Here is a 24,322-nt window from a genome sequence, read left to right on the forward strand (position 1 = left end):
GGTCCTTCCTAAGCAGGCCTGCTGTCTTCATCAGACTTAGAGGCAGAGTGCCAAATTACTGCCTCCTAAGCTGTGAATTGCGTGTGGCTGCATAAGCAGAGACTATATGGCCCTAGCTCCCTCCCTTTTAATCAGATCTGCTTGTCCACCAGGGACAAGGGTCACTCTTGTTTTGTTCTCAACCTAGGAAGGTTTGCCTTAGCAAAGTTTTAAAATGTCTGACTTACACCAGTAGCCATCACTACGGGACTACAGTCCCGCATGGATGTCTTTTCTTAGGAATGAGATGTCCCTTTCCTAAAACTATGGCCGACTTGGATAACTATGGCCAACTTGGGGTTTGGATAACTTCATGGAGGAGAGGTCTATTGACAGCTACTAGTCGAAGGGCTGTGGGCCACCTCCAGTCTCGGGGGCAGGATGCCTCTGAGTCCCAGTTGCAGGGGAGTAACAGCAGGAGAGAGAGCATGCCCTCAACTCCTGCCTGTGGCTTCCAGCGGCATCTGGTGGGCCACTGTGCGAAACACGATGCTGGACTAGATGGGCATTCTTGGGCCTGATCCAGCAGGTCTGTTCTTATGTTCTTATGACTTCATTATGTACTGCACTGCATAAGCTGATTGAGACATAAGCTGATAGAGGTCTATAAAATCATGCATGTTGTGGAGAAAGTCGATAGAGAGAAGATTTTCTCCTTCTCTCATAACACTAGAACCAGGGGTCATCCCATGAAAATGATTGCCAAGCAATTTAGAACCAACAAAAGGAAGTACTTTTTCACACAATACGTAATTAACCTATGGAATTCTCTGCCACAAGATGTGGTGACAGCCAACAGCCTGGATGGCTTTATGAGACAAATTCATGGAGAACAGGTCTATCAACAGCTATTAGTCTGGTGGCTATAGGCCACCTCCAGGCTCAGAGGAATGATGCCTCTAAATACCAGTTGCAGGGGAGCAATAGCAGGAGAGAGTGCACTCTTGCTTGTGGGCTTCTCAGAGGCATCTGGTGGGCCACTGTGGGAAACAGGATGCTGGACTAGATAGGCCTTGGGCGAGATCTAGCAGGGCTGTTCTTATATTGTAATGCGCATTGCAGGAGCGCCTAGGTTGTCAACCAAACCTTTATACTGTCTAATATGACTACAATGCATTGCATATTCTATAAATTATGCTGCTTATAAACCAACAACAAAGATCTTAATTACATTAGACTCCTTCAGATCTCAACTTTTTACATGGATTTTAAGAACATCAGTGGCTAAATATTTTATTCATTCATTCATTCGGTTTATATACCGCCCTTCCAAAAAAGGCTAAGGGCAGTTTACATCAAAATAAAAACAATTAAAATCAATTAACAGTTAAAATCAAAACTATAAAAACAGCATAAAACTAATTAACAGTTGAAACTTTTAAACAGTTAAAAACCCTGGAGAACCAGGCTGAACACTTACAGTAGTTAAAAACATTTACAACAATTAAAAAACCCTGGAAGGCCAAACTAACGGCTCTCCTGAAGGCCAGCAACGAATTCAGATTACGGATTTCTGCCGGGAGTGCATTCCACAGCCTCGGAACAGCAACAGAAAAGGCCCACCTTGGAGTCGCCACCAGACAAACTGGTGGCAACTGGAGACGGATCTCCTCAGATGACCTTAACGTGCGGTGGGGATCATGTAGAAGAAGGTGCTCTCTAAGATCATGATCATGATGATGATGATGATGATTACATTTATATCCCGCTCTTCCTCCAAGGAGCCCAGAGCAGTGTACTACAAACTGTTGTTTCTCTTTAGAGAAATAACATAAGATAACTACGGACCTAAGATAACATGGACCTAAGCCATTTAGGGCCTTAAAGGTAATAACCAGCATTATTTATTTATTTATTTATTTATTTGAGACATTTAATATACCGCCCACTCCGAAAACTCCGGGTGGTGCACAAAAACATGCAAACAAGGCAACATTAAAAATTACAGCTATACATTATCAGCTATGTATCAATATTCACTGAAAATTTATGTCCTCCTTTGTACATACATATCTCCATAAAAAAGGAAAAGCCCGCAGTTGCTATTTATGATCTATTATTATTTCATTTCAATGGCTCTTTTTCAGGTTTGAAATTGATCTATATCTCTCTAAGGCTTACCCATCGCTAATCTCATATGTGGCAGCTCTCGTGAGAGTTCGTGAGCAAACTGCTGGCAGGGGGAGACAAAAGCAGCAGCACCGGTGGACAGGCAGGAAACAAAATGGCAGCGGGGGGGGGAATGGCGGCAGTGGGCAGGTGGGAGAAAATGGTGGCAGCAGGCAGGGGAAGAAATCAGCAGTGGTGGGCGGGGAAAACTAGAAGCGCAGATGCTATGCACCCGGCTCAGCTAGTCCCTTTTATTTCAATATCAACTTCAATAAAGGAAATCTCCCTTAAAGTTGTTTACCAATGGTATTCACACTAGGGATGTGCATGAACCAAGATTCCTCACCAAGTTTCATGCACAGGTTTTGGGGAGCGAGAGGAGGGGAGCGACAAGCAGGATCTTTTTTTCTTTTTTTAAAGAGCACAGATCTTTAAAAAATAGAGGAGAGCAGGTCCTTCCCTGCTCACCACCGCCTCATGCAGCTTCCTGCTGCGATGGCACTGAACCAGTCGCATGTGGGTTCTTGGGGCAGAGCCGTCACAGCAGGAAGCTACATGTGGTGGTGGAGAGCATGCGCTCCTCTTTTTTTTTTTTTTTTTAAGATCCCGCTCACCTCCCCGTGGCACCAAACCACAGTTCTGAACTTTGTCTGAACTCAAAGTTCTGAACTTTGTCCGAACCAGTACAGCACCTCAGCTCGTCCACATCCCTACTTCATACTGCTATGCTTACATCACATCAATAAGACTATCTCCTAAGTGCTGGAGAGGCTTAAGAGGGATGGGTTTCTTTTTTCATGTAGGGCAAGCCCACCATATATTTTGCAATTTTTGGAGTTAAATTCTTCTAATTTCCTAACAAATAAGAGGTTCTCCCATTCAGTTGGACCTGATATTCATTATTTTGTCGACCTTTAGAGACTAACAAAATTGCAAATCACAAAATAACTCACTTCATTTTTAATAGTGGTGGCCCAATTAGGAATAGCCAAATATTGGAAATCATCCCAAGATCTCAGAATGGACAGCTAGTTCTCTAGAACAAAGTTAGGCAAATAGTTTTATCAGAGAAACTGACCCATCCCAGGGGGCAAGCAGAAGGCTTGGTCCAGAAAGATCAGTATTTTAACGCTTGGTTTCCATTTTTATCCTATGTTAACGACACACACTCCACACCTCCCCCACTCAAAGATCTTTCTGGAGTGATATACTTTCATAATTGTGTACCTCCTACCTGTATCCTGTGGATTTTATATGCTTTCTTAAGAAATTCAGGTGAATTTTGTGTCTTTTTATTTTTGTTACTTGTGTCAGCTTCTTCTCTTTTTGTAAAGTTAGAACTCTTTCAACAATTAACAACATTAAATTGTTTTTAAGTGTCCTCTTGTTTTAGGAATGGCAGCAACATAAAACTGAACACAGGTTTAATCTACCGTAATCATTCAAAATTGACATAAATCCCACCGTTATGAACCCCACCACTCATTGAGACCATCAGAAGTCCATCTGCATTTGCCACCGGCTCGTCTGGTGGCCACTCAGGGACGGGCCTTCTCCACTGCTGCCCCGAGGCTTTGGAATGCGCTCCCTAGTGAAATAAGAGCCTCCCCATCTCTGAGATTTTTTTAAAGTCTTTAAAGATACGTCTGTTCACCCAGCCTTTTAACTGATACTGTTTTGATTGTTTTTAATGTTGTTTTAGAATATTGTTTTAAAAATTTTAAATGCTTGTGTTTTACATTTCTTGTTTTTGTTTTTAACTAATGTTTTACTTTTGTTTTTATCTTGTTGTAAACTGCCCAGAGACGTAAGTTTTGGGAGGTATAAAAATATGTAAAATAAACAAACACACACAGAGAGATCTTAAAGTATAGATCTTGAGTTCCAGGTCAATTAAAAGTTTTAGCTGTTTGTTTTTTTTAAAAAAGAGTATGGCCAATATTCAACATCATGCAACAGCCCTCTCCCTCACCCTCCCCTCCACAGGTGCTCACTAGCCATTGGGGGGGGAGTGGAACTCAAATATTCAGCCTCGAGACCCTTATGACCCATTGGCCTTAATTTAAGTCAAAAGAAAAGATAACAAGCCTACCTTGAGTTCTGGCTCTTCCTCATCCAGAAGTGAAATAATCCCAGCTACAAGAGAAAGATCTTGTTAGCCAGCACAAATATCAATGCATTACATTAAAAACACATTTGTTTCAAAACTGCCAAAAGAGGGATGCAATGTAGCTATGAAATGTACTGCAAAACCAGATGCTAGAAATATTACACAATTTCCACAATTAGCTTGGCCTATTAATAATTAAGAGCACCACCTATATCTATAGAAAGGAGATGGAGGAAGAGGAGAAGATCTCCAGCCACCATGCTTTTTTTTTAAAAAAAGTGTTTCTCTGTCAAGGGGCAAAATGAATTCTAAAAATTTGGGATGGTGGACAACAAGCTGTGCCAGGATACCAGAGGAACAAAAGAATGGCTAAAGTTAATACTGTACAAGCAAGACAGATACATCCTGGTCAAAGTACCAAAGGTGTTCTAGTAAGTTGATACTCAGTGTCACATAACCAGCTGCTGTTTAATACACAGAGGACACATATAACCTCTCAAAACTTGTAGGACACACAAAGGATAAGTTATTGCAGCTTACAGACTGTTTCAAGAATCATTAGAAACAATCTGACCCCTACATGCGTATATAAACAGTTCCCTGGTAGAGGTGGAGGAGAACTGCCTCCAGGAAATGAGGCAGGGGAATTCTACAAAGGCTGCATTAGTTTTTAACAGACATTTAGAAAGGCAGACTAGTAAAATCTGTGAACTTCTTTGTTAGCTACAACTGTACAGTTCCAAAAGCAAGCTAACAAAATTATTGCTAGGAAGAAGCAAGCATGCAAGGCTGGCTTGTGTCCTACTTGATTATCTAATTTTCTTTCCCCCCCAGAACTTTAATACATATAGCCAGATGTATCTGTCCTATTTTTCCTTTCTCTCTCCCACCACAAGCAATGGTCATTTCCTCCAACATTTCACAAACAAAAATAGGGACATTTGTGTATTTGTAATGACTGTTTCATGTCCACACACTCATATGAATCTGCCCTCACTTGGGAGACCCAGGTTCAAATCCCCACTCAGCCATGAAACTTAGTGAGTGATGGCAGACCCTCACTTCAGTCTAACCCCTAACCAGGAGAACTGCCCTGAATTCTTTGAGAAAGAGATGAGATAAAATGCAATAAAAATACTTCTCCCTCTACTTGCTGTGCTAGGAGTGGCCAACTAGAGGCTCACCCACTGTGGCTGGCCTATCACTTCCATTATTCCTGGCTATTGGTCATTGTGGCAGGGAATAATGGGAGTTGAACCCAACAATTGGAGAGTGTCAGGTTCACCATCCCTGTGCTATGCCTTTACCTAATCAGCTCAGCACCCACACCTCAGAGAAGTCATGGTATTCAGAAACACTCAATAATAAGGCTTGCTGACTGTAATAAGATCCTCACAAGTCTGAAACTGAACAGGAGGGGGAGTGATTTGGTGAGTTGCAGGGGTGGGGTGGGGAATGATGACTGGGGAAGGGAATCCTGCAAGTCATCTGCTTTTTTGGCACTGCTTTAATTAGAAGCACCACTTGTCAAAGTTTTATTATCAATGCTAGCATCTAACATGACACATATTAGCATCTAACGTGCAGTTGTGGTCTCAGATATTTACCTTATATAGGTAGGAGAAAACTGAAGCCTAAAATATCGGACTGCACACATGTGCACATCAACATACATTTGTTTTAAAAGGCACACCCCAAGTACTCCCCAAACAGCAAATAGTGCCAGTGATTTAACAGAGAAAGGACCAGAAAATCACAACTCGAGTGGGTCACACATCCAGGTACAGAGACAATATGCCTCTGAATACCAACTGCAAGTAAGTAACAGCAGGAGACAGCCTGCTTGTGGGCATCTAAGCAGCATATGGTGGGTCACTGTGGAGAACAGCTGGCTAGATTTGATAGGTCTTGGAGCTTGTCCAGCAAAACTGTTCATATGATTTTATGTGCCCATGACATGCAGGAGGGACCTCTTGTCACTGAGGTGATTTACTGCAGAGGCAGTAGGTAAGAGTAGCTAGACTGTTGAAATAGGCATGGGGAGGTGTGGATTCCAAAACAGGCACAGGGTGGCAACCTCCCAGGGTTGCTGTAAATGAAGCAAAGGTGTGGAGGACTGCCCATTGGCCCTTAACTCTTTAGAGCAAGCATCCTCAAACTTGGGTCCCCAGCTGCTGCTGGACTACAACTCCCATCATTCCCCAATACAAGGACACTGTGGTGGAGGATGATGAGAGTTGTAGTCCAACTGCAGCTGGGAGAGGAGAGCTGGTCTTGTGGTTGCAAGCAAGAATTGCCCCCTTTGCTAAGCAGGATCCACCCTGGTTTGCATTTTAGTGAGAGACTAGGAGTGTGAGCTCTGTAAGACATTCCCCTCAGGGGGTGGAGCTGCTCTGGGAAGTGCAGACGGTTCCAAGTTCCCTCCCTTGGAGCATCTCCAAAATAGGAATGAGAATGATTCCTGCCTGTAATCTTGCAGAAGCAGCTGCCAGTCCGTGTAGACAATCCTGAGCTAGATGCACCAAGGGTCTGACTCATTATATGGCAGCTTCTTATGTTCCTATGACCCAAGTTTGAAAACCCCTGCAAGCTTAAAGGAAGGGCGGGGTAAAACTAACACAAACCAGCCTCGAATGAGCAGCAGGAAACGAATTAATGAACGGGAGCCGCTGCCTGATTCGGAAAGAAAGGAGCGAGGGAGCACGCACACCCCGGAGGGAGCGTTCCTGGGGAGCCTGCTCCGGGCCCGGCTTGCTTGACTCAGCCGGGCCTCTTTGCCTCCTAGCTGTGGTGTGGTATGGTCCGGCCGGCTGTTCACTCACTCACCGGCAGAGGTGATCATGGCTCCGGCGTGGCGTGGCCCGGGCGGCTCAGAGGAACTGCAGGAAAGCGGGAAGTCTTCGGGAAACAGCGGTGCCTCTTGCTGGGGCAGTCGTGACCAAGCGCCTTCGCCGCTTCCGTCGCGTCCCGAGCTACCCCGGAAGTGATGCAGAGGGGCCCCGCCGGCGACATTCTCCCCTAAGGACCCCTCGCCCCGGCAACCAGACTCGGCGGGGTCCGGAGAGGGGCTGTCTAGTCCAAACGCCTGACTGGAAAAACGCTGGGGGGGCGTGCGCGAAGTGACGTTCTCCGCAGCTGGAGTGGGGAGGAGCCAAGTCTTGGCACAGCCGGAGTGTAGATAAAAGTGGAGCCCTTGTAGTAACACTTTCTTATATTTGACAACGCCTCCTTCCCTGTACACCTGAGCATGAGCCAAAGCATTGGAGCCTGCTCAGCATGGTCAAGTGAAGCTCCTTTCTGTTTTCTGCCCACAACCCCTATCAAATTTTCATAGCATCTTACGCCTTTGGATCTCACCGGCAACTTGCAAGCTTGCAACTTGCAAACCAACCAACCCGCCTATGGTTATATCTACGTGTGTGAGGGTGGAAAAAAATCGGATTTTTAAAATTTAAATCGGATTTTAAAACAAAATTTAAGGTCTTTTTAAAATTCATAAATAACCTAGATCAAATACATAATCATGAATATTAATCATCACTTCTAATTATATTCTGTGAACATATAGGGATGAGAGATAACAGACCTGATCTGAATGGCTGCATGTACATACCCCATTCTGCAGATGGTGCATATGCAGCACACACAGCCAAGACCTTGCCCCCTCCCCCACACACAAAGTCCTAAGACAAAGGCAGCCAATTAATGAATAGAGGGTTTGGGGGAATGGAGTAGATCAAAGCAAGGAGAAGGAGCCTGGGGAGGGAATAGAAAGTGGAACATAGGCAGCTGCCATATACTGAGTCAGACCCTTGGTCCATCTAGTTCAGTATTGTCTACCCAGACTGGCAACGGCTTCTCCAAGGTTGCAGGCAGGAGTCTCTCTCTCTCAGCCCTATCTTGGAGATGCCAGGAAGGGAACTTGGAATCTTCTGTTCTTCACAGAGTGGCTCCATCCCCTAAGGGGAATATCTGACAATGCTCACTCTTCCAGTCTCCCATTCGTATGCAACTAGGTTTGCATATGCTTAGCAACTGCTTAGCAAAGGTGATCCTGCTCAGCAAAGTGAACAATTCATGCTTGCTACCACAAGACCCGACCCCAAGTCCTGCTATATTTCCTCATCTTGGGCGAGGGCGGTTCCTGGGAGGGATATGCAAAGTACACCGGGAGATATACTCTCAGTAGGGTCACCTAAAGCGCAAAGGTCATCCCAGCTGTCCAGCTAAAGCAAGCAGGCACCTATATTGGGCAGCAGCAATACAGGAAGGTGCTGGAGGCAGATGATCACTTCAATGACAACGACAAAGGCATCATTTCACACTGCACAGGAGAAGGCAATGGTAAACCACTCCTGTATTTTACCAAGAAAACCACATGGATAAAAATATTCATGACAATTTCTCTTTGTCATGAATATCTGGAAATGGTGTTAGCCCCTTAAATGCCTGCCTACAGGCAGTAATGGGCTGGATGAGGGATAATAAACTGAAGCTGAATCCAAGAAGGATGGAGGTGCTCATTGTTGGGGGTCATAATCTACAAGATGGGATAGAACATGCTATTCTGGATGAGGTTACACTCCACCAGAAAGAATAGATTCATAGCTTGGGAGTGCTCTTGGACCCGGGTCTCACCCTGGTGCATAAAGTTGAGGCTGTGGCCAGGAGGGCTTTTTACCAGCTGCAATTGTGTCAAAGACTCCGCTCATTCCTTGAGGAGAATGACCTGAAAACAGTGGTGCACCAGCTGTTAACTTCTAGGCTGGACTACTAGAATGCACTCTATGTAGGGCTGCCTTTGTACATAGTTCAGAAACGTCCATTAGTTCAAAATGTGGCAGCTAGATTGGTCTCTGGGGTACGCTGAAGGGACCACATTTGTTTGTTTGTTTGTTTGTGTTTGTTTGTTTGTTTGTTTGTTTGATTGATTTTTATACTGCCCCAAACCAAAGTCTCTTATTATGACTGTTCTTAAAACTGGCTGCTGATATGTTTTGGGACAAAGTACAAAGTGCCAGTTATTGCCTTTAAAGTCCTGAATGGCTTAGGACCGGTTACCTGAAAGAACACCGTTCTCTATAAGAGCCCCACCGCTCATTGAGGTCATCAGGTGGGGTCCATCTTTGGGTGCCACAGAACCATCTTGTGTCCAACCTAAGACTGGGCCTTCTCGGTTGTTGCCCCTAGGTTGTGGGAAGCGCTCCCTGAGGGGATTAACTTCCTTAGAGGCCTTCAGAAGAGCCCTAAAGACCCATATTTTTAGCCTGGCATTTAATGATATGTCATTTTAATGTTAATTTTAATCTGCTTTTAAATGGTTTTTTATTTTAATTGTTATGTATTTTTTATTCTAGTGTAATCTGCCTTGAGCCACATAAGGAAAGGCAGTATATAAATCAAATAAAATAATATGCATGGTGTGGAGAGAGTGGACAAAGAGAAATTTTTCTCCCTTTCTCACAATACTAGAACCAGAGGTCATCCCATGAAACTGAAGGTCAGGAAATTTAGGACCAATAAAAGGAAGTACTTTTTCACACAGCACATAATTAGCCTATGGAATTATCTGTCACAGGATGTGGTGACAGCCAGCATTCTGGATGGCTTTAAGAGGAACTTCAATGAAGGGCATGTCTATCTATGGCTGCTACTCTAGTGGCTGTAGTCCAGCCTCAGAAGCAAGATGTCTCTAAATACCAGATGCAGGGGAGTAACAGCAGGAGAGAGGGCATGCCCTCACCTCTTGCTTGTGGGCTTCACAGAGGCATCTGGTGGGCCACTGTGTTAAAAAAAGGTTGCTGGTCTACCTAGACCTTGGGCCTGATCCAGCAGGGCTGTTCTTATGAAAAGCTCAGTGGATATTTTGTGTTGTTCTATTGCTGCAATTAAAATGTCTAACTTAGTGTACTCTTCATTTATTTTCTATCGATCTTAATATTTGTGTGTTTCTATTTTGCTTTAAGCTACCGTGAATTCTCCCTGCCCCCTGCCCCTTTTCAGCCTATACTACAAACATTCCCTAAATCACAATGAGTCATTCTGGTGTTACATTTTATGTGCTGATTTCAGCTGAGCACAAACTAAAAAACCTCAAGCGACCATTTCTAACATACCATGAGTGCATCTCAATCGCTGCCATACAAAATCTGGCTACCTGATATGAAACATCAGTGTGGTTGTCTGAAAGAAGAAAATCCATTTAAAACTCATCAGAATTGCTTGGATATCTAAGAACAAGTGGAGTAACATACCTAAAACATACATCACAGTAAAAAGATCAATTCAAGAGCACATGGCCAACTGACTCAACATCCCCATTCCCACAGGAACACAATCTCCCCAGATAAGGGACCCTCTTGAACCTACCCTCTAGCACTATAGAGGGCAATACATCCAGCCATGCCAATGTCAGAGCTCGTCTCTGTGTTTGATATCTATATATATAATCATCTAAGACATATGCATTGCTAATCTCATGTGTGGCAGCTCTCGCGAGAGTGGGAAGGCAAGGGTGGAAGGAGAGGGTGGGAAGGCGAACAGGCGGGAGGGGAGAGATATCAGCGGTGGGAGTAGGTGGGGGGGAGAAAGAGGTGGGCAGCTGACCAGAAAAAGCAGCTGGCCAGATGGCTGGCCAGAGGGGAAAAACATTGGGGAAAAGCGGGAAGAGGAGGGCTGAGCATGAGGGGCCAAGAAGGAGGGAGAACTAGAGGCGCAGAGGCGCTGTGCTCGGGACAGATAGTATCAAATAATACAGATAATTAGCTGGTTTTTTCAAAGGCTTAACAATTCCATACCTCATGTAGCTTGGTGCCCAACTGAGATCAATTGGCAAACCATATAATTTATTTATTTTTTAAAATGCTTTATTAGTGCTATAAGTAGAAACAGAAAAGTTTATATCTCTGAAAGTCCGACAAAACCGTACATGTTTACAAACAAGATCTTATCCATCCATCCAAAAAAAAACCCCATACATAAGAAAGATACAATAATAGGAATTGTATATGTATATATGTGTATATATAAAGAGTAAGAAATATTAAGATAAAAGCATCGCATCAATAAGGGATTTTGAACCTCTCAAGGAAAACTCCCCCGGAACCAATTGATCGTCCAACAATTAAGTAGTTTAAAGAGAAGAAAACCAATCCTGACATGACAAAAAGGAAATAGGTCATATAAGTAATTCAAGCACAGAACCAAACATCCGGAGTGTTCTGCAGTAAGGATTCCCATCCCAAGCCTGCAAGCTGGAGAAGTGTTAAAAAATATTAATGATTAGCTTCTATATTCTTTAGGGGAGAAAGAAAGAGGAAGAGCAACAAAAAGAAAAGAAAGAAGAGAAAAAATGTTTAAGAATAGATTAAAAAATAGGCTGTCGCACAATAAAGGGATACTCAAACCCAATGAAATAAAACCTTCATAGAGTATCCACATAAGAAATCCACTACTTACTGGTCCACACACAAAACAAATAGATAAAATCAATAAATGTAAATTTCCCCACTCCATTTTCATCTTTCAACTGATTTTAGACTTATGTGAATGAAAATTTTAAAAAAACTTAAGAAATATTCAGAAGCTTCCAGAATCCTAAGTCTAACAGAAAAAGATGAATTTTAAAAATTTGGTGGTGGAGGAAGGGTTTTAAAAAGTCATAAATCTTCTAATCGTGCTTCCCAGAAGAATGCCATCTTGCTTCTCCCAAACTGTGTAATTTAAACTGTTTGGAAATTACATGAAGCCAGTCAGAGAGATATTCATCCTTGAAAATTAAGGGAGCTAACCTAGAAGGAAAATAGATTAGTTTCAGCCAAAGGTTGGAGATATGGATCCAGGCACAAGTCTCCAAACTTAACAAGGCTGCTCCCTTTCGCAACTTAATGTTAGGCACACAACAAGGGGTTTGATACACCATGTTGTGAGAGTATGGTTTGAAAAACCTTAGTGGCAGCTGGAATATATCTACCCCTGAGGAAAAGAAAAATTTCAAAACTGCGGTAGCTGATCTCTGAGCATTTATTATGGTAAAATTACTTTGCTCTTTCCAGTGACCTGTCACCTGGAAGATGACACCCAGATATTTGTATTGCATGGTCTGTGCTATACTAACCCCATTAATTTGCCATTTGTGCATAATGGGTTTTCTGGCAAACATTATGAACATTATTGTCTTCTGATAATTGAAGGAAAGGAAACTTTCATGACATTAGTCAGCCAGAGCTCTCAGCATTTTTCTCATCCCCACCAGAGACCGTTACAGAGGCACGGCATCATCAGCAAGGAGAAGAATGGCTAGGTGTCTGCTGCCCAATTTTGGCGGATGAAACAAGATTAGAGAGTCTAGCCACCATATCATTGATATCATAATTGAACAATAATGGGGCTAGTATACAACTCTGCCAAACTCCACTCTCTGCACTGAGGGAGCTTGTTAGATGTCACCCTGGGTTGGAACGCTCCTCAGCATGAGCTTGGATTGGGTCTCTTCACCAATCCAAAGCATATCCGGGTATTGGGAACTGAATGAAGTGGGGTGGTCGACTGCAGTTCGTTAGGAATCCATGACAGCATTGCACACAGCTAATTAGACAAGGTTGAAAACTGAACTTGTAGAATAGAAAGTGCTGAGATAAAAAGTCTAGGTGTTTAATGCTACATGAAATGGCCAGGTTAAGAGATCCCTTCCAAGTATTGTTGGTAGATATCCAGAACAGATACAAGTCAACAGGATAGTGCTTCAGCTGGTTTGCATAATATGCAAATTATTTGCAGAAAAGGGCACTATGCAGATTAGGGCACGTGGATTTAGTGAGCTTGAATATACTGAGCATATACCTGTTCCTGAACCAGGCTTTTCAGGGATAGATGCTAAAGAACTGAGTCAGATAGCAGTGATAAGTGATGATGTTCTAAACTGTCTGGAAAAACAAAACTAACAAATCGCCAGGGCTGGATGGCATCCATCCAAGAGTCCTCAAATAACACAAATGTGAATCGGGCTCTGTACCGGAGGACTGGAGAATAGCAAATGTAACACCAATTTTCAAAAAGGGATCTAGGGGCGATCAGGGAAATTACAGACTGGTTAGCTTAACATCCATTCCAGGCAAATTGATGGAAAGCATCAAGGATAAAATTGTAAAGCACAGAAAACAAGCCCTGCTGGGAGTCAACCAGCATGGCTTTTGCAAAGGTAAATCATGCCTCACATACCTTTTGGAGTTCTTTGAAAGTGTCACTGTCAACAAGTGTGTGGATCAAGGTTGCCAGAACCTAAGGGGTATACTCATGGGTCAAATGGGCCATAAGCCAGAATTTGGCTTTTTAAAAGGCAAATCTGGCCACCTAGGTGTGGACCAAGGTGATCCAGTTGACATAGTCTACCTGGACTTCCAAAAAGCTTTTGACAAAGTTCCTCATCAAAGACTCCTGAAGAAACTTAGCGGTCATGGGATAAGGGGACAAGTACATGTGTGGATTGCTGACTGGTTGAAGGACAGGAAACAGAGGGTAGGTATTAAGGGAGAGTTTTCGCAATGGAGGGAAGTAAGACGTGGGGTCCCCCAGGGATCTGTATTGGGACCAGTGCTTTTTAATCTATATATTTAATTCTCGTAGACGTGCCTGTGGGGATGTGTCCTGGGAACCCAGCTGATTGTCTGGGCAGCGGACGCATCCGATTGGCTGAGGTGTAGGCCAACGGCGGCGGTGGGCCGGCATGCTGGGATTGGCTGGCACTGGGAAGCAAGTGGTGGCCACAGAGCTGGTACTCAGCCCGGCGGCGGGCCTGGCTGTGGTGGCGGCGGGCCCGGCTGTGGAGGCCCGGCGCTGGGACTGGCTGGCACTGGGAGGCAAGTGGAGGGCTACAGAGCCGCTACTAGGTCCAGTGGTGGTCCTGCAGACCTGGCCATGGAGACACGGCGGCGGGCCCCCTCCACCCACAGAGGCCAGGTGGCAGCAGCAGGCCTGGCCACGGAGGCACCTGTGGGAGGCCAGGGCGGGAGGGAACCGGGCGGCAGAACTTCCCTGTTCACCACCCGGGAGGAGGAGCAGCGGCAACAGGGCCCTGGAGGCCGCTGCTGCCGCTGCCTTTCAGCCACCCGCTGCTCGATAAGGAGGGCCTGGCCTGTGGCAGTGGAGGTAAAGTACTCAGTGCGGGGAGGAGAGGGCAAGAGAGAGTGGAGGAGGGGGAGGGCAAGAGAGAGGAGGAGATCAAGAGTGGAGCAGGGGGGAGAGGGGAGGTCGAGAGAGTGGGGCAGGAGGGGAAGAGAGAATTGGGTAGGAGAGAGTGGGAGGGCAAGGGAGAATTGGGTGGGAGGGAGGAGGAGGGGACAAGAGAGTGGAGTGGGAGGGAGGGGAAGAGGGGCAAGAGAGTGGAGCAGGAGGGAGGGGGGAACAGCCGGCCCCAAAGAGCGCAAAGATGCTCTGTGCAGGTCGACTAGTTTATTCATAAACGATCTAGAAGCAGCAGTAAGCAGCAAGGTGGCCAAATTTGCAGATACCAAACTCTTCCGGGTAGTGAAATCCAAAACGGATTGTGAAGGGCTCGAAAAGAATCTCTCCAAACTTAGTGAGTGGGTGACAAAGTGGCAAATGCGGTTCAGTGTTGGCAAGTTTAAAGTGATACACATTGGGACGAAAAACCCCAGCTTCAAGTATACGTTGATGGGATCTGAGCTGTCGGTCACTGACCAGGAGAGGGATCTTGGGGTTGTGGTGGACAGCTCATTGAAAGTGTCGACTCAATTTGCGGCAGCTGTGGAAAAGGCAAATTCCATGCTAGGGATCATTGGAAGGGGATTAAAAATAAAACTGCTAATATTAGAATGCCCTTATACAAAACTATGGTGCGGCCACAACTGGAGTACTGCGTACAGTTCTGGTCACATCTAAAAAAGGACATTGTTGAACTGGAGAAGGTACAGAAGAGGGAAACCAAAATGATCAGGGGCCTGGAGCACCTTCCTTATGAGTCCAGGCTACAACACTAGTGATATGCACAAACACAGTTCGAGAATGGGTGGTTGAGGGTTCGAGCGGACAGGGGTGGGGGTTCCTTTAATGGGGGGAGGGTGTACTTACCCCTCCTGCTGCTTTCCCCCCTCCGGCGTGCCTTTTTTTGTTAGCAATTGGGGAGGCAGGATACCTCCCTGCTGCCCCTTCCCCCTCTCGGCTTCAAAAGGCTTCAGGAAGCCTTTTCTGCACATGCGTCACATTTCCGTGATATGTGCGCGCGTGTGCCAGGGGTCATCCCATGAAATCGATTGCCAGGAAATCGAGGACCAACAAATGGAAGTACTTTTTTACACAACGCATAATCAACTTGTAGAATTCTCTGCCACAATATGTGGTGACAGACAACAATCTGGATAGCTTTAAGAGGGGTTTGGATACCTTCATGGAGGAGAGGTCTACCATCGGCTACTAGTCAGAGGGCTACAGGCCACCTCCAGCCTCAAAGGCAGGATGCCTCTGGGTACCAGTTGCGGGGGAGTAACAGCAGGAGAGAGGGCATGCCCTCATCTCCTGCCTGTGGGCTCCAGCAGCATCTAGTGGGCCATTGTGTGAAACAGGATGCTGGACTAGATGGGCATTCTTGGCCCTGATCCAGCAGGGCTGTTCTTATGTTAATATGCAGACAAGAAGAACCCACACTGCCTCTTCCTTGAAGAGGAACAAAGAATACTTGGGAAATAGCCCAGGGAAGTAGAAATATCCTTGAGAAGTGGACCTGCAATCCACGTTGTGAGTCGAGTCGCTGCTGAGCCTCCTCGGAGTAGACCCACTCTGTGCCCGCTTCCTCCATGGCCATTGCCCAGTGCTCGACTGCTTCCCCCAGCACAGGACTCCGTTGGCACCTCACCTTGGCTCTTGTGGTCAGAGGTAACTGCCATCCTTACCCCTTTTAACTGGCCCTACATTTCATAGTCATATGATGTCATGAGTGCTTCTGAGCATGTTCAGAAAGCCTCGTGTACCACTAAGTACCTCCCCCTAATAAATTGTCCGTTTCTAGGATTATTTACAGTGTTAGCTGCTTTGGGAGCCTGCTCTGGCTGAAAAGCAGAGTAGAAATAGAACAGCACATGCTGGTGTTATCAGGGAGTTGCACTCTCAGGTAGTCCTGCCTGTGGGCTTCCCAGAGGCATTGGGTGGGCCACTGGGTGAAACAGGATGCTCAGAGAGGAGAGCTGGTCTTGTGGTAGCAAGCATGACTTGTCCCCTTAACTAAGCAGGGTCAGCCCTGGTTGCATTTGAATGGGAGACTAGAAGTGTGATCACTGGAAGATATTCCCCTCAGGGGATGGAGCCACTCTGGGAAGAGCAGAAGGTCCCAAGTTCCCTCCCTGGCATCTCCATGATAGGGCTGAGAGTGATTCCTGCCTGAAACCTTGGAGAAGTCACTGCCAGTCTGTGAAGACAATACGGAGCTAGATAGATCAATGGTCTGACTCAGTATATGGCAGCTTCCTAGGTTCCTATGACTCAAGGGGCCTTGGAACTTATCCAGCAGAGCTGTTCTAATGTCTTATGAGACTCAGGTCAGATTTTGCACTCAGACATGCACATCACTTACTTATCTTGGGTCATTCATCCCTCACAGGGTAGTTGTGAGCACCAAATGGGTGGGAGAGAAATAAGATACTCCACTCCAAGTCCCTTGGAGGAAGGGCAGGCTAGAAATGGAATTACTAATCCTAACTCAGCTTTCCAGAAGCATGAGTGCAGATGAGCATGCACTGATTAATCCCAAGTTAATGGATATTTCATAATCATAATCTCTAGCCTTTCACAGAAGATGTCAGGAGGAGGTTAGTGTGTATTCCGTCTGCCTTCCTCCCCTTTTCCTCTGATGGAAGGTCAGGCCAACCCCAGGCTTGCCGAAGGCTCCCTCTCCACCCACTGGCTGCTTGTCTTTCTTAATTAATAAAATACTCCACTCCGAGTCCCTTGGAGGAAAGTCAGGCTAGAAATGCAATTATTCATCCTGGCTCAGCTTTTTAGAAGCATGGGTGCAGATGAGCATGCACTGATCCACCACGAGATTATTTGTATAGCAGCTAAACTAGAATAGTCCATCTGCAGAGCAATTTCCAAAAGGGGCCCCCACCTCCATTTTTCTCTTTTTAAAGTCACATTAAAAACACACCCTCTGCTCCTTCCTTCCTCTGACTCAGAACTTTCCCCCTTCATTCAAAGTCCCTTCCTTGGGGAAGGAAAAGGAAAAGCAGTGTGGTGTGATGTCCTAATGTATTATTAATGTCTCAAAAAGGGTGAAAGAGCACTCGAGAGATGTAATCAGCAAAATGGGTGTGGGTGGATTAGAGTCATGCTGGCTGTGGATGATGGGAGTTGTAGTTCAAGAGGATGTTGGAGGAGGCTCTAAGGTGTTACCCATTTGGTTGTTTACCCTCCTCTCAAGAAAGGCAAGGAGAAAAACTTTGCATGTGATCGTCTTGGTGAGGGAAATTTCGTACTATGAAAACGATGGTCTGCCCTCCTCCTGTTTCACCCAGAGTCCACATGCAAGAGATGAGTGCAGAAGTGTATTCAGAGACAATGAAAAGAAAGCAGATGCCATGAAACACTAAGATACATCAATCTGTTTGAACCAAATATACACATTGATTAATAACAGACAAAAAAACAGATCTATAAACACTGCTGAAGGAAGCTTAGCCCTAAGAATGAAGCTCTTTACAAGTGCCAAACATGTATATGGTTTCTACCCTGAATGAGTTTGTTGGTGAGTAGTAAGGTCTGCCCTCGTATTGAAGCTCTTTCCACACTCCAAGCATTTATGTGGTTTCTTCCCAGTGTGCGTTCTGTGATGCACAGCAAGATTTCCACTGGAGCTGAAACTTTTCCCACAGTCCAAGCATTTATGTGGTTTCTCCCCAGTGTGCGTTCTGTAATGCACATTGAGATCTCCACTAGTCCTGAAGTTCTTCCCACACTCCAAGCATTTATGTGGTTTCTCCCCATTATGGGTTCTATAATGTGTAGCAAGGTTTTCTTTCAGGCTGAAGCTCTTTCCACATTCCAAGCATGTATAGAGTTTCTCCCCAGTGTGGGTTCTATGATGGCTAGTTAGTTTTCCTCTTGTTCTGAAACTCTTTCCACACTCCAAGCATTCAAACGCTTTATCCCCAGGCTGAATTTCGCACTGAGGTTGAAAGCTCATTTCATAATGGAAACCTTTCCCAATTCCAGTTCAAAGCTTTCTTTCTGTCTCCTTCTGCATCATTCTTTGGATTCCCTGCTGGGAAGCAGATGATCCATTTCTGTTCCTCCGTTTTTCTCTCGGTTTTGTCGCTGCTGTTTCCTCTTTCTCCATCTGGCACCTCCCAACAATGCTCCGCTGGGTTCCCCCTCATTCTTCCTCTTCCAACTGTCACCGGCTGGGATGAAGAGAGAAAACTGGTCAGAAAAGATGCTCTCAGGAGAACTTACAAGAAGGAATGGTGGAAATGCAAACAAGAGGTTGGCAGCTTTTTCCATAGTTGAGGGCCATGTGATCATGATACTGGACTCTACTTAAGGAAAGAACGGGAAAGATATTGCAGATAGGCCTGGATTTACACCCTCTTTTTTTATTATTGCACGGGGGGGGGGGATACCCAACAGGTGTACCAAGTTGGCTCTATGCTTCCTGCTGCCAGAATGTGCTGTGCCAAATGCCGAAAGTTAAGAGCTGCTCCTAATGTTAATGACAGTAGTGTAGGGGGCTTGCTGGCAGCCCAGGGACAGGCTTCTGCCGGCAACCCCACCTGCCCCTGCATGCAGAGTGAAGGGAGGGTGGCGCCCATCTCCAAGAAGGGGGCATGTGCGCCCCCTGGTCTGCTCCCAGCCACTCCCTCACCCTTTCTTTCCTTCCCTCAGAGCCCCCAGCTGGCAAACAAGGGGCCCTGCCTCATGCTCCAAGCCAGCAAGCGCTCCTTCTGTCAGCTGGCTCCGGGAAGGAGAAGAGGGGTGCCCTGCGGATGCTGGGAGGGGTCACCTGGGGGGGCAGGTCCCAGTCCCTGGCAGCATCCAACCCAGGGCTGGAGAGATTCCTGCTTGGGACTTGGGAGAAACACTCACAGAGTGACCACCGACCCCCCGGGAGCCTCAGCTTTGCCACCCAGAGCTCCTGGCTCAGGAATGCTATGCAGAAAGGACACTATAGCCCCATCCTCACACCCTTCCTCTTGGCCAGGAGCAAATGCCAAGAAACACTGCCTCCGTCCTTCACTCCATCCTGCAGAGCATCCTGCTCAACAGGCTTCCTCTCCTTTTCCGGATCACCCTTGGACTTCTGGCCAAGGCTCTTTGGAATTTGTCCAATGCTAATTTGTCCAGGGAGACTTGAAACTGGCTTGGTACTCCTGTTTAAGCTCGGCAGGGGGGAAATGTGTCTGCCTAACTAATCTGGTAATCTCCTGCTGTTGATGTGAAGAATTTTTGATTCTTCTAGATAATCTGCTTTTATTTCATCAGGGTGATGAGAGGCCGTAATTCAGTGACAGAGCATCTGCTTTGCAGACAGGAGGTCCTGGGTTCAGGTCCTGGCAGCATCTCTAGGTAGGGCTGGGAAAGGGTCTGTCTGAACCCTTGGAGAGCTGCTGCCAGACAGTATAGAAAATAGAGGGCTAGATGGATCTTTGGTCTGACTCTGTTTAAGGCAGCTTCGTAGAGAATTCTAGCTGGAGTGGGTGTTGTGTTTTAGGCCCGTGTTTCTCAACCTTTGAAGTAGCAAGCACCACCTAACTGGTTGAGGTTTTTAGAAATATTTCAGTGTTCCAATGGATCTGGGATTTACAGTAACGTGTGCCACATGTTGGAAGAAGGGCTGTGATACGATGAGGTCCAATCTAGTCATCGGGAGTTGATGTTGGCCAGAGCTAGGAGGACTGAACCAGAGCTGTGCAAAGCGCAGCCCACCAAATGGATGCTGGGAAATCTATAAAGTGCTGTGCATTGAGTGGCACATCAGTTTTCTTTGCCATCGTTCTGAGCAGAGGAAGGGGCAAGACAGACAGCAAAAGAGGGTGAGAGAAAGAGAGAACGTGAGAGTGAAACTGCGTGGTAGGCCATCTAATCCTCTGCTTGATGCAGGAAACACAGAGCCAGATCACCCCCTACAGATGGCTGTCCTGAAGATTTCCAGCAAGGGAGAACCCACCACCCTCTTAGGGAATTGGTTCTCCTAATGCTCAATTGCAACTGTCCTTCTGTCTCTTCTTTATATTAAATTTAGTCCTGCCCTCTTGGGCACTAGAGAAGTCTTTGATAGGATGGCATTTATCATTTCCTCCCTCCGTCGTCTTTAGGCTATTGGTGTAACCTCCACACAGCCCCCAACCAAAGGGACTCCATCTTAACCTGAAGGGTGACCCGAGGGGGAGCTGGGGGCTTGTGTAAGGAGTTTCTTGTAATGCTTGTGTGAGATGTTTTTCTTATAAACCAGTTACTTATAAACTAATCTTGGCTAACCACACCTGATGTAGCAAGGGTGACTCATGTACATCTGTTGTGCAGGGATTAAGCGTGTTGTGTACTTGTTCCTCCTATGTTTGGAGTCCTGCTCCGAGTGCGAGCCGAGCAGCACCTTTGCTACTTAAGGGCAAATAAACGATCCATAAGATACCTCTCGAGTGGGCTGGTTCTTTTGGCTCTACCCGCCCGGGAAAAAGAACCCAAGTACCTCCAGGCGTCAGGGTACACCAAGTGGTGCCGTGACTTGGATTCGGGGTACCTAAAAGACCCTCGCCAGGCGTTGCGACCCAGCCCCAACGAGGCTGCTGGAGGGTGACAAGGAAAAGCTGGCTACTCGGACTTTCTCCGAGACCTTCTCTCCATCGGACCTGCCTCCGGAGGCCCACCACAAGTAGTGAGGAGCAGAGAGGCAGATCAAGAGGTTCAGGACCGGTCGTCACCCGCGGTTCGAGTCCCCTACACTTCACTTTGGTGAGTACAGTTGCGTGGAGGTTTTTGAGTCCCCCAGTCCACACTCAGGGTTAGAGTCCCTGACGATTCACGCTGTACACCCCTTGAATGTGTATTGAAGAACTGGCAGGTTTTACCTGGAGGAGACCCCCTCCAAAAGAAGAAAATGATGCCACCCCCCTATCTACATCCCTGTGAGCCCAGTGCCCCACCTCCACCTCCACTGCCACCTCTGGAGCCCAGGGTATTGAGACCAGGGGTGGGCACAGGTGCTGGGTCGCGCATTTTAGGGGATTATGAGGCTACATCAACGGGGGAGGGGATAGGTTGCAGTTGCCAACAGGGGAGGCACAAGGAGACGAGGAGGAAGAGCACAGGGGGTTTCTGGAAGATGAGGATATGCTGCTTTATGCACCCCCCAAGAAAGAGACTAAGAAAATGAACAAACAGAAGGAGGGACCTACTCTTACGGCCCCCTCCGCGAGTCATTTAATCCTGAGGGAGAGCAAGTCCTGGTGCACGGCCCCTTTACATCGGCTGATCTCCTTAACTGGTGACAAAACACCCCCTCCTTTTGGGAGGACCCAGTTAAGGCATCGGAGTTGTGGCTGTTATATGTACTTATTCTTTTTCTCAGTTCTTGTTTTCCAAGCCAACAACTTGCCTGGTTTGTTTGCAAATTCAAATGACTTTTACTTCGCATATTTTAAGTTCCATTCAACTTCATTTAATAGTAACATAGAGAGCTGCTGCTGAAGCACTTCAGTGACTTGCATAGTCTTCTTCTTGTCCTTAGCCCATAGAAGTTCTCTTCCTTTTTTTAGAAATCTCCATCAATAATTCCTCTTTTTTCAGTCCCCTGTTTTTTAAAGTATGCATTTTGTTGTATAAAAAACCCTCTCATGACCGCTTTTCCTGCATCCCAAACTATTTTATTGCCCATTCCTTGGTTTAAATTCAGTTCAAAATAATCCTTTAACTTCCTTTTACCTTTCTCCACAACTTCTGCTTTTTTCAGCAAGTATTCATTCAGTCTCCAGCGAAAGGAAACTGAAGTAATAAATTAAAACAAAGTTAATAAGGCACCAGTAGCTACGTTCGGGGAGGGGGTGGCAGGCAAAAGGCTTCTTGAAGCCTTTTGCAGCTACGTTCGGGGAGGGGGCGGCAGGGAGATTTGACAGAATCCCTTGTTTATCCAGCCACTGCAGGCAGCCTCCGACACCTCGAGGAAACAGCAAACACGCATGGCGGGGGATCCGAGAGCCAACGGCATTTAGCAATGCTGATTGCTAAAATAAATAAGGGCGCACGCGCAGCCAAGCGGGGGAAGAGGCATCAAGGAGGTATCCTGCCACCCCATTGCTAAAAGAAATATGGCCACCAGAGTTGGAAAGCACGGGAGGGGTAAGTAAACCCTCTCCCGCCCTTAAAGGAACCCCCCACCCCAGTGCCGGACCACAGCTCTGCGGTTCTGTGCACACCCCTAGTACATATCCAAGATATCAACAAAAAATGGGCTTTCCTATGATGAAAGGGAAATAAAAAGGGAATTTTTTAGATACTATTCTGGATTATATAAAGGAAACAAAGTAGAAGATATAAAAATCGACAAATTTCTCAAGACACAAAATATTCCAAAACTTTCTAAGGATCATATAGAAATTATGAATGCACTGATATCAATAATGGAAATAACAGAAGTAATAAATCAAAGCAAAGCTTATAAAGCGCCAGGGCCCGATGGGTTACCAGCTTCGTACTACAAATCCTTTAAAGACTAATATTACAACCTTTGCAATGGACGATGAATGATACCTTGCAAAGAGGAATTATGCCGAAGTCTTGGAAGTATGCCAATATTGCAGTAATTCCAAAACCAGATCAAGATTTAACATGTCAAGAACTACAGGCCAATCTCACTCTTAAATAATGCTTATAAGCTTTTTGCTGCCATTTTGGCAAGGAGAATGAAAGTTATATTAAGAGTTTTTATTCATGAAGATCAAGCAGGCTTTTTGCCAAAACGGCAATTAAGAGATAATGTGAGAACAGTTCTGAATGTATTGGAGTATTACGAAAAACACAATGATAAACAGATAGCTATGATCTTTCTGGATGCAGAGAAAGCATTTGATAATGTCTCCTGGCAGTTTATGTGGAGGCTACTGGATGTAATGGGAGTTGGTAATAATTTTATTAGGGCTATTAAGACAATATATTCGGAGCAATATGCTAAAATTATTATAAATGGGGAACTATCAGATAATTGTAAAATACAAAAAGGAACTAGACAAGGCTGTCCACTTTCCCCATTACTTTTTACACTAGTACTGGAAGTGCTTTGTAGAAATATTAGTGAAGATTATCAAATACAAGGCCCGAAAGTAGGGAAACAGGAGTATAAACTTAGAGCCTTTGCAGATGACGTGGTATTTTTTCTAGAAAATCCATTAGAGAAGATCGGAAGACTCTTGGAAAAAATACAACAATTTGGCCAACTGGCCGGGTTTTATATAAATAAGACTAAAAAGAAGGTGTTGACAAAAAATATGGACCAGAAATCTAATGATCAATTTTTTTGAAATAAGTGAATTGAAAGTGGAGAAGAAAATTAAATACTTGGGCGTCTGGTTGACAAACAAAAACTCTTTGTTGTTTTCAAATAATTATATCAAAATACGGAATACAGTAAAAACTGACTTGCAAAGATGGACTAGAATGAACTTATCTTTAATGGGAAGAATTTCAGTTGTGAAGATGAATGTTTTACCCAAAATGTTGTTTCTTTTTCAGACTATTCCTATAATTAACACGTTAACTTGTTTCAAGCAATGGCAAAAGGACATAACCAAATTTGTTTGGCAAGGGAAAAGACCAAGAATTAAATTTAAAAATTTAACAGATGCTAAAGAAAGAGGTGGTCCTACCCTGCCTGATTTAAGGTTGTATTTTGATGCTGTTTGTTTGACATGGTTAAAAGAATGGAAAACATTAAGAAATCCCAGAATACTTGATCTGGAAGGATTCGATAAAAGGTTTGGATGGCATTCATATCTGTGGTATGATAAAAGTAAAGTGCATAAAGATTTTCTTAATCACTATGTAAGAAGGAGTCTAATGAGAGTGTGG

The 24,322-nt window shown here is 45.3% G+C and overlaps 2 protein-coding genes across 2 annotated transcripts in view; both read right to left on the reverse strand.

The window, feature by feature from the left end:
* PSMD1 (proteasome 26S subunit, non-ATPase 1) overlaps positions 1-7,255 on the reverse strand; it is a 133,497-nt gene extending 126,242 nt beyond the window's left edge. Inside the window, exons 1-2 of the mRNA XM_053310099.1 lie at positions 7,085-7,255; positions 4,241-4,284 (exon numbers count right to left, since the gene is read on the reverse strand). Of these exons, the coding sequence (XP_053166074.1) occupies positions 4,241-4,284; positions 7,085-7,100 (60 nt within the window). The 5' untranslated portion in view covers positions 7,101-7,255. The remainder of the gene's footprint in view (positions 1-4,240; positions 4,285-7,084) is intronic.
* Positions 7,256-17,798: 10,543 nt separating this feature from the next.
* Positions 17,799-24,322, reverse strand: part of LOC128351274 (zinc finger protein 345-like) — a 28,301-nt gene continuing 21,777 nt past the window's right edge. The window contains exon 3 of the mRNA XM_053310663.1: positions 17,799-18,666. Coding sequence (XP_053166638.1) covers positions 18,451-18,666 — 216 coding nt within the window. The 3' untranslated portion in view covers positions 17,799-18,450. The remainder of the gene's footprint in view (positions 18,667-24,322) is intronic.

Source organism: Hemicordylus capensis, chromosome 3 (genome assembly GCF_027244095.1).
Source record: "Hemicordylus capensis ecotype Gifberg chromosome 3, rHemCap1.1.pri, whole genome shotgun sequence".
Classification (NCBI taxonomy): domain Eukaryota; kingdom Metazoa; phylum Chordata; class Lepidosauria; order Squamata; family Cordylidae; genus Hemicordylus; species Hemicordylus capensis.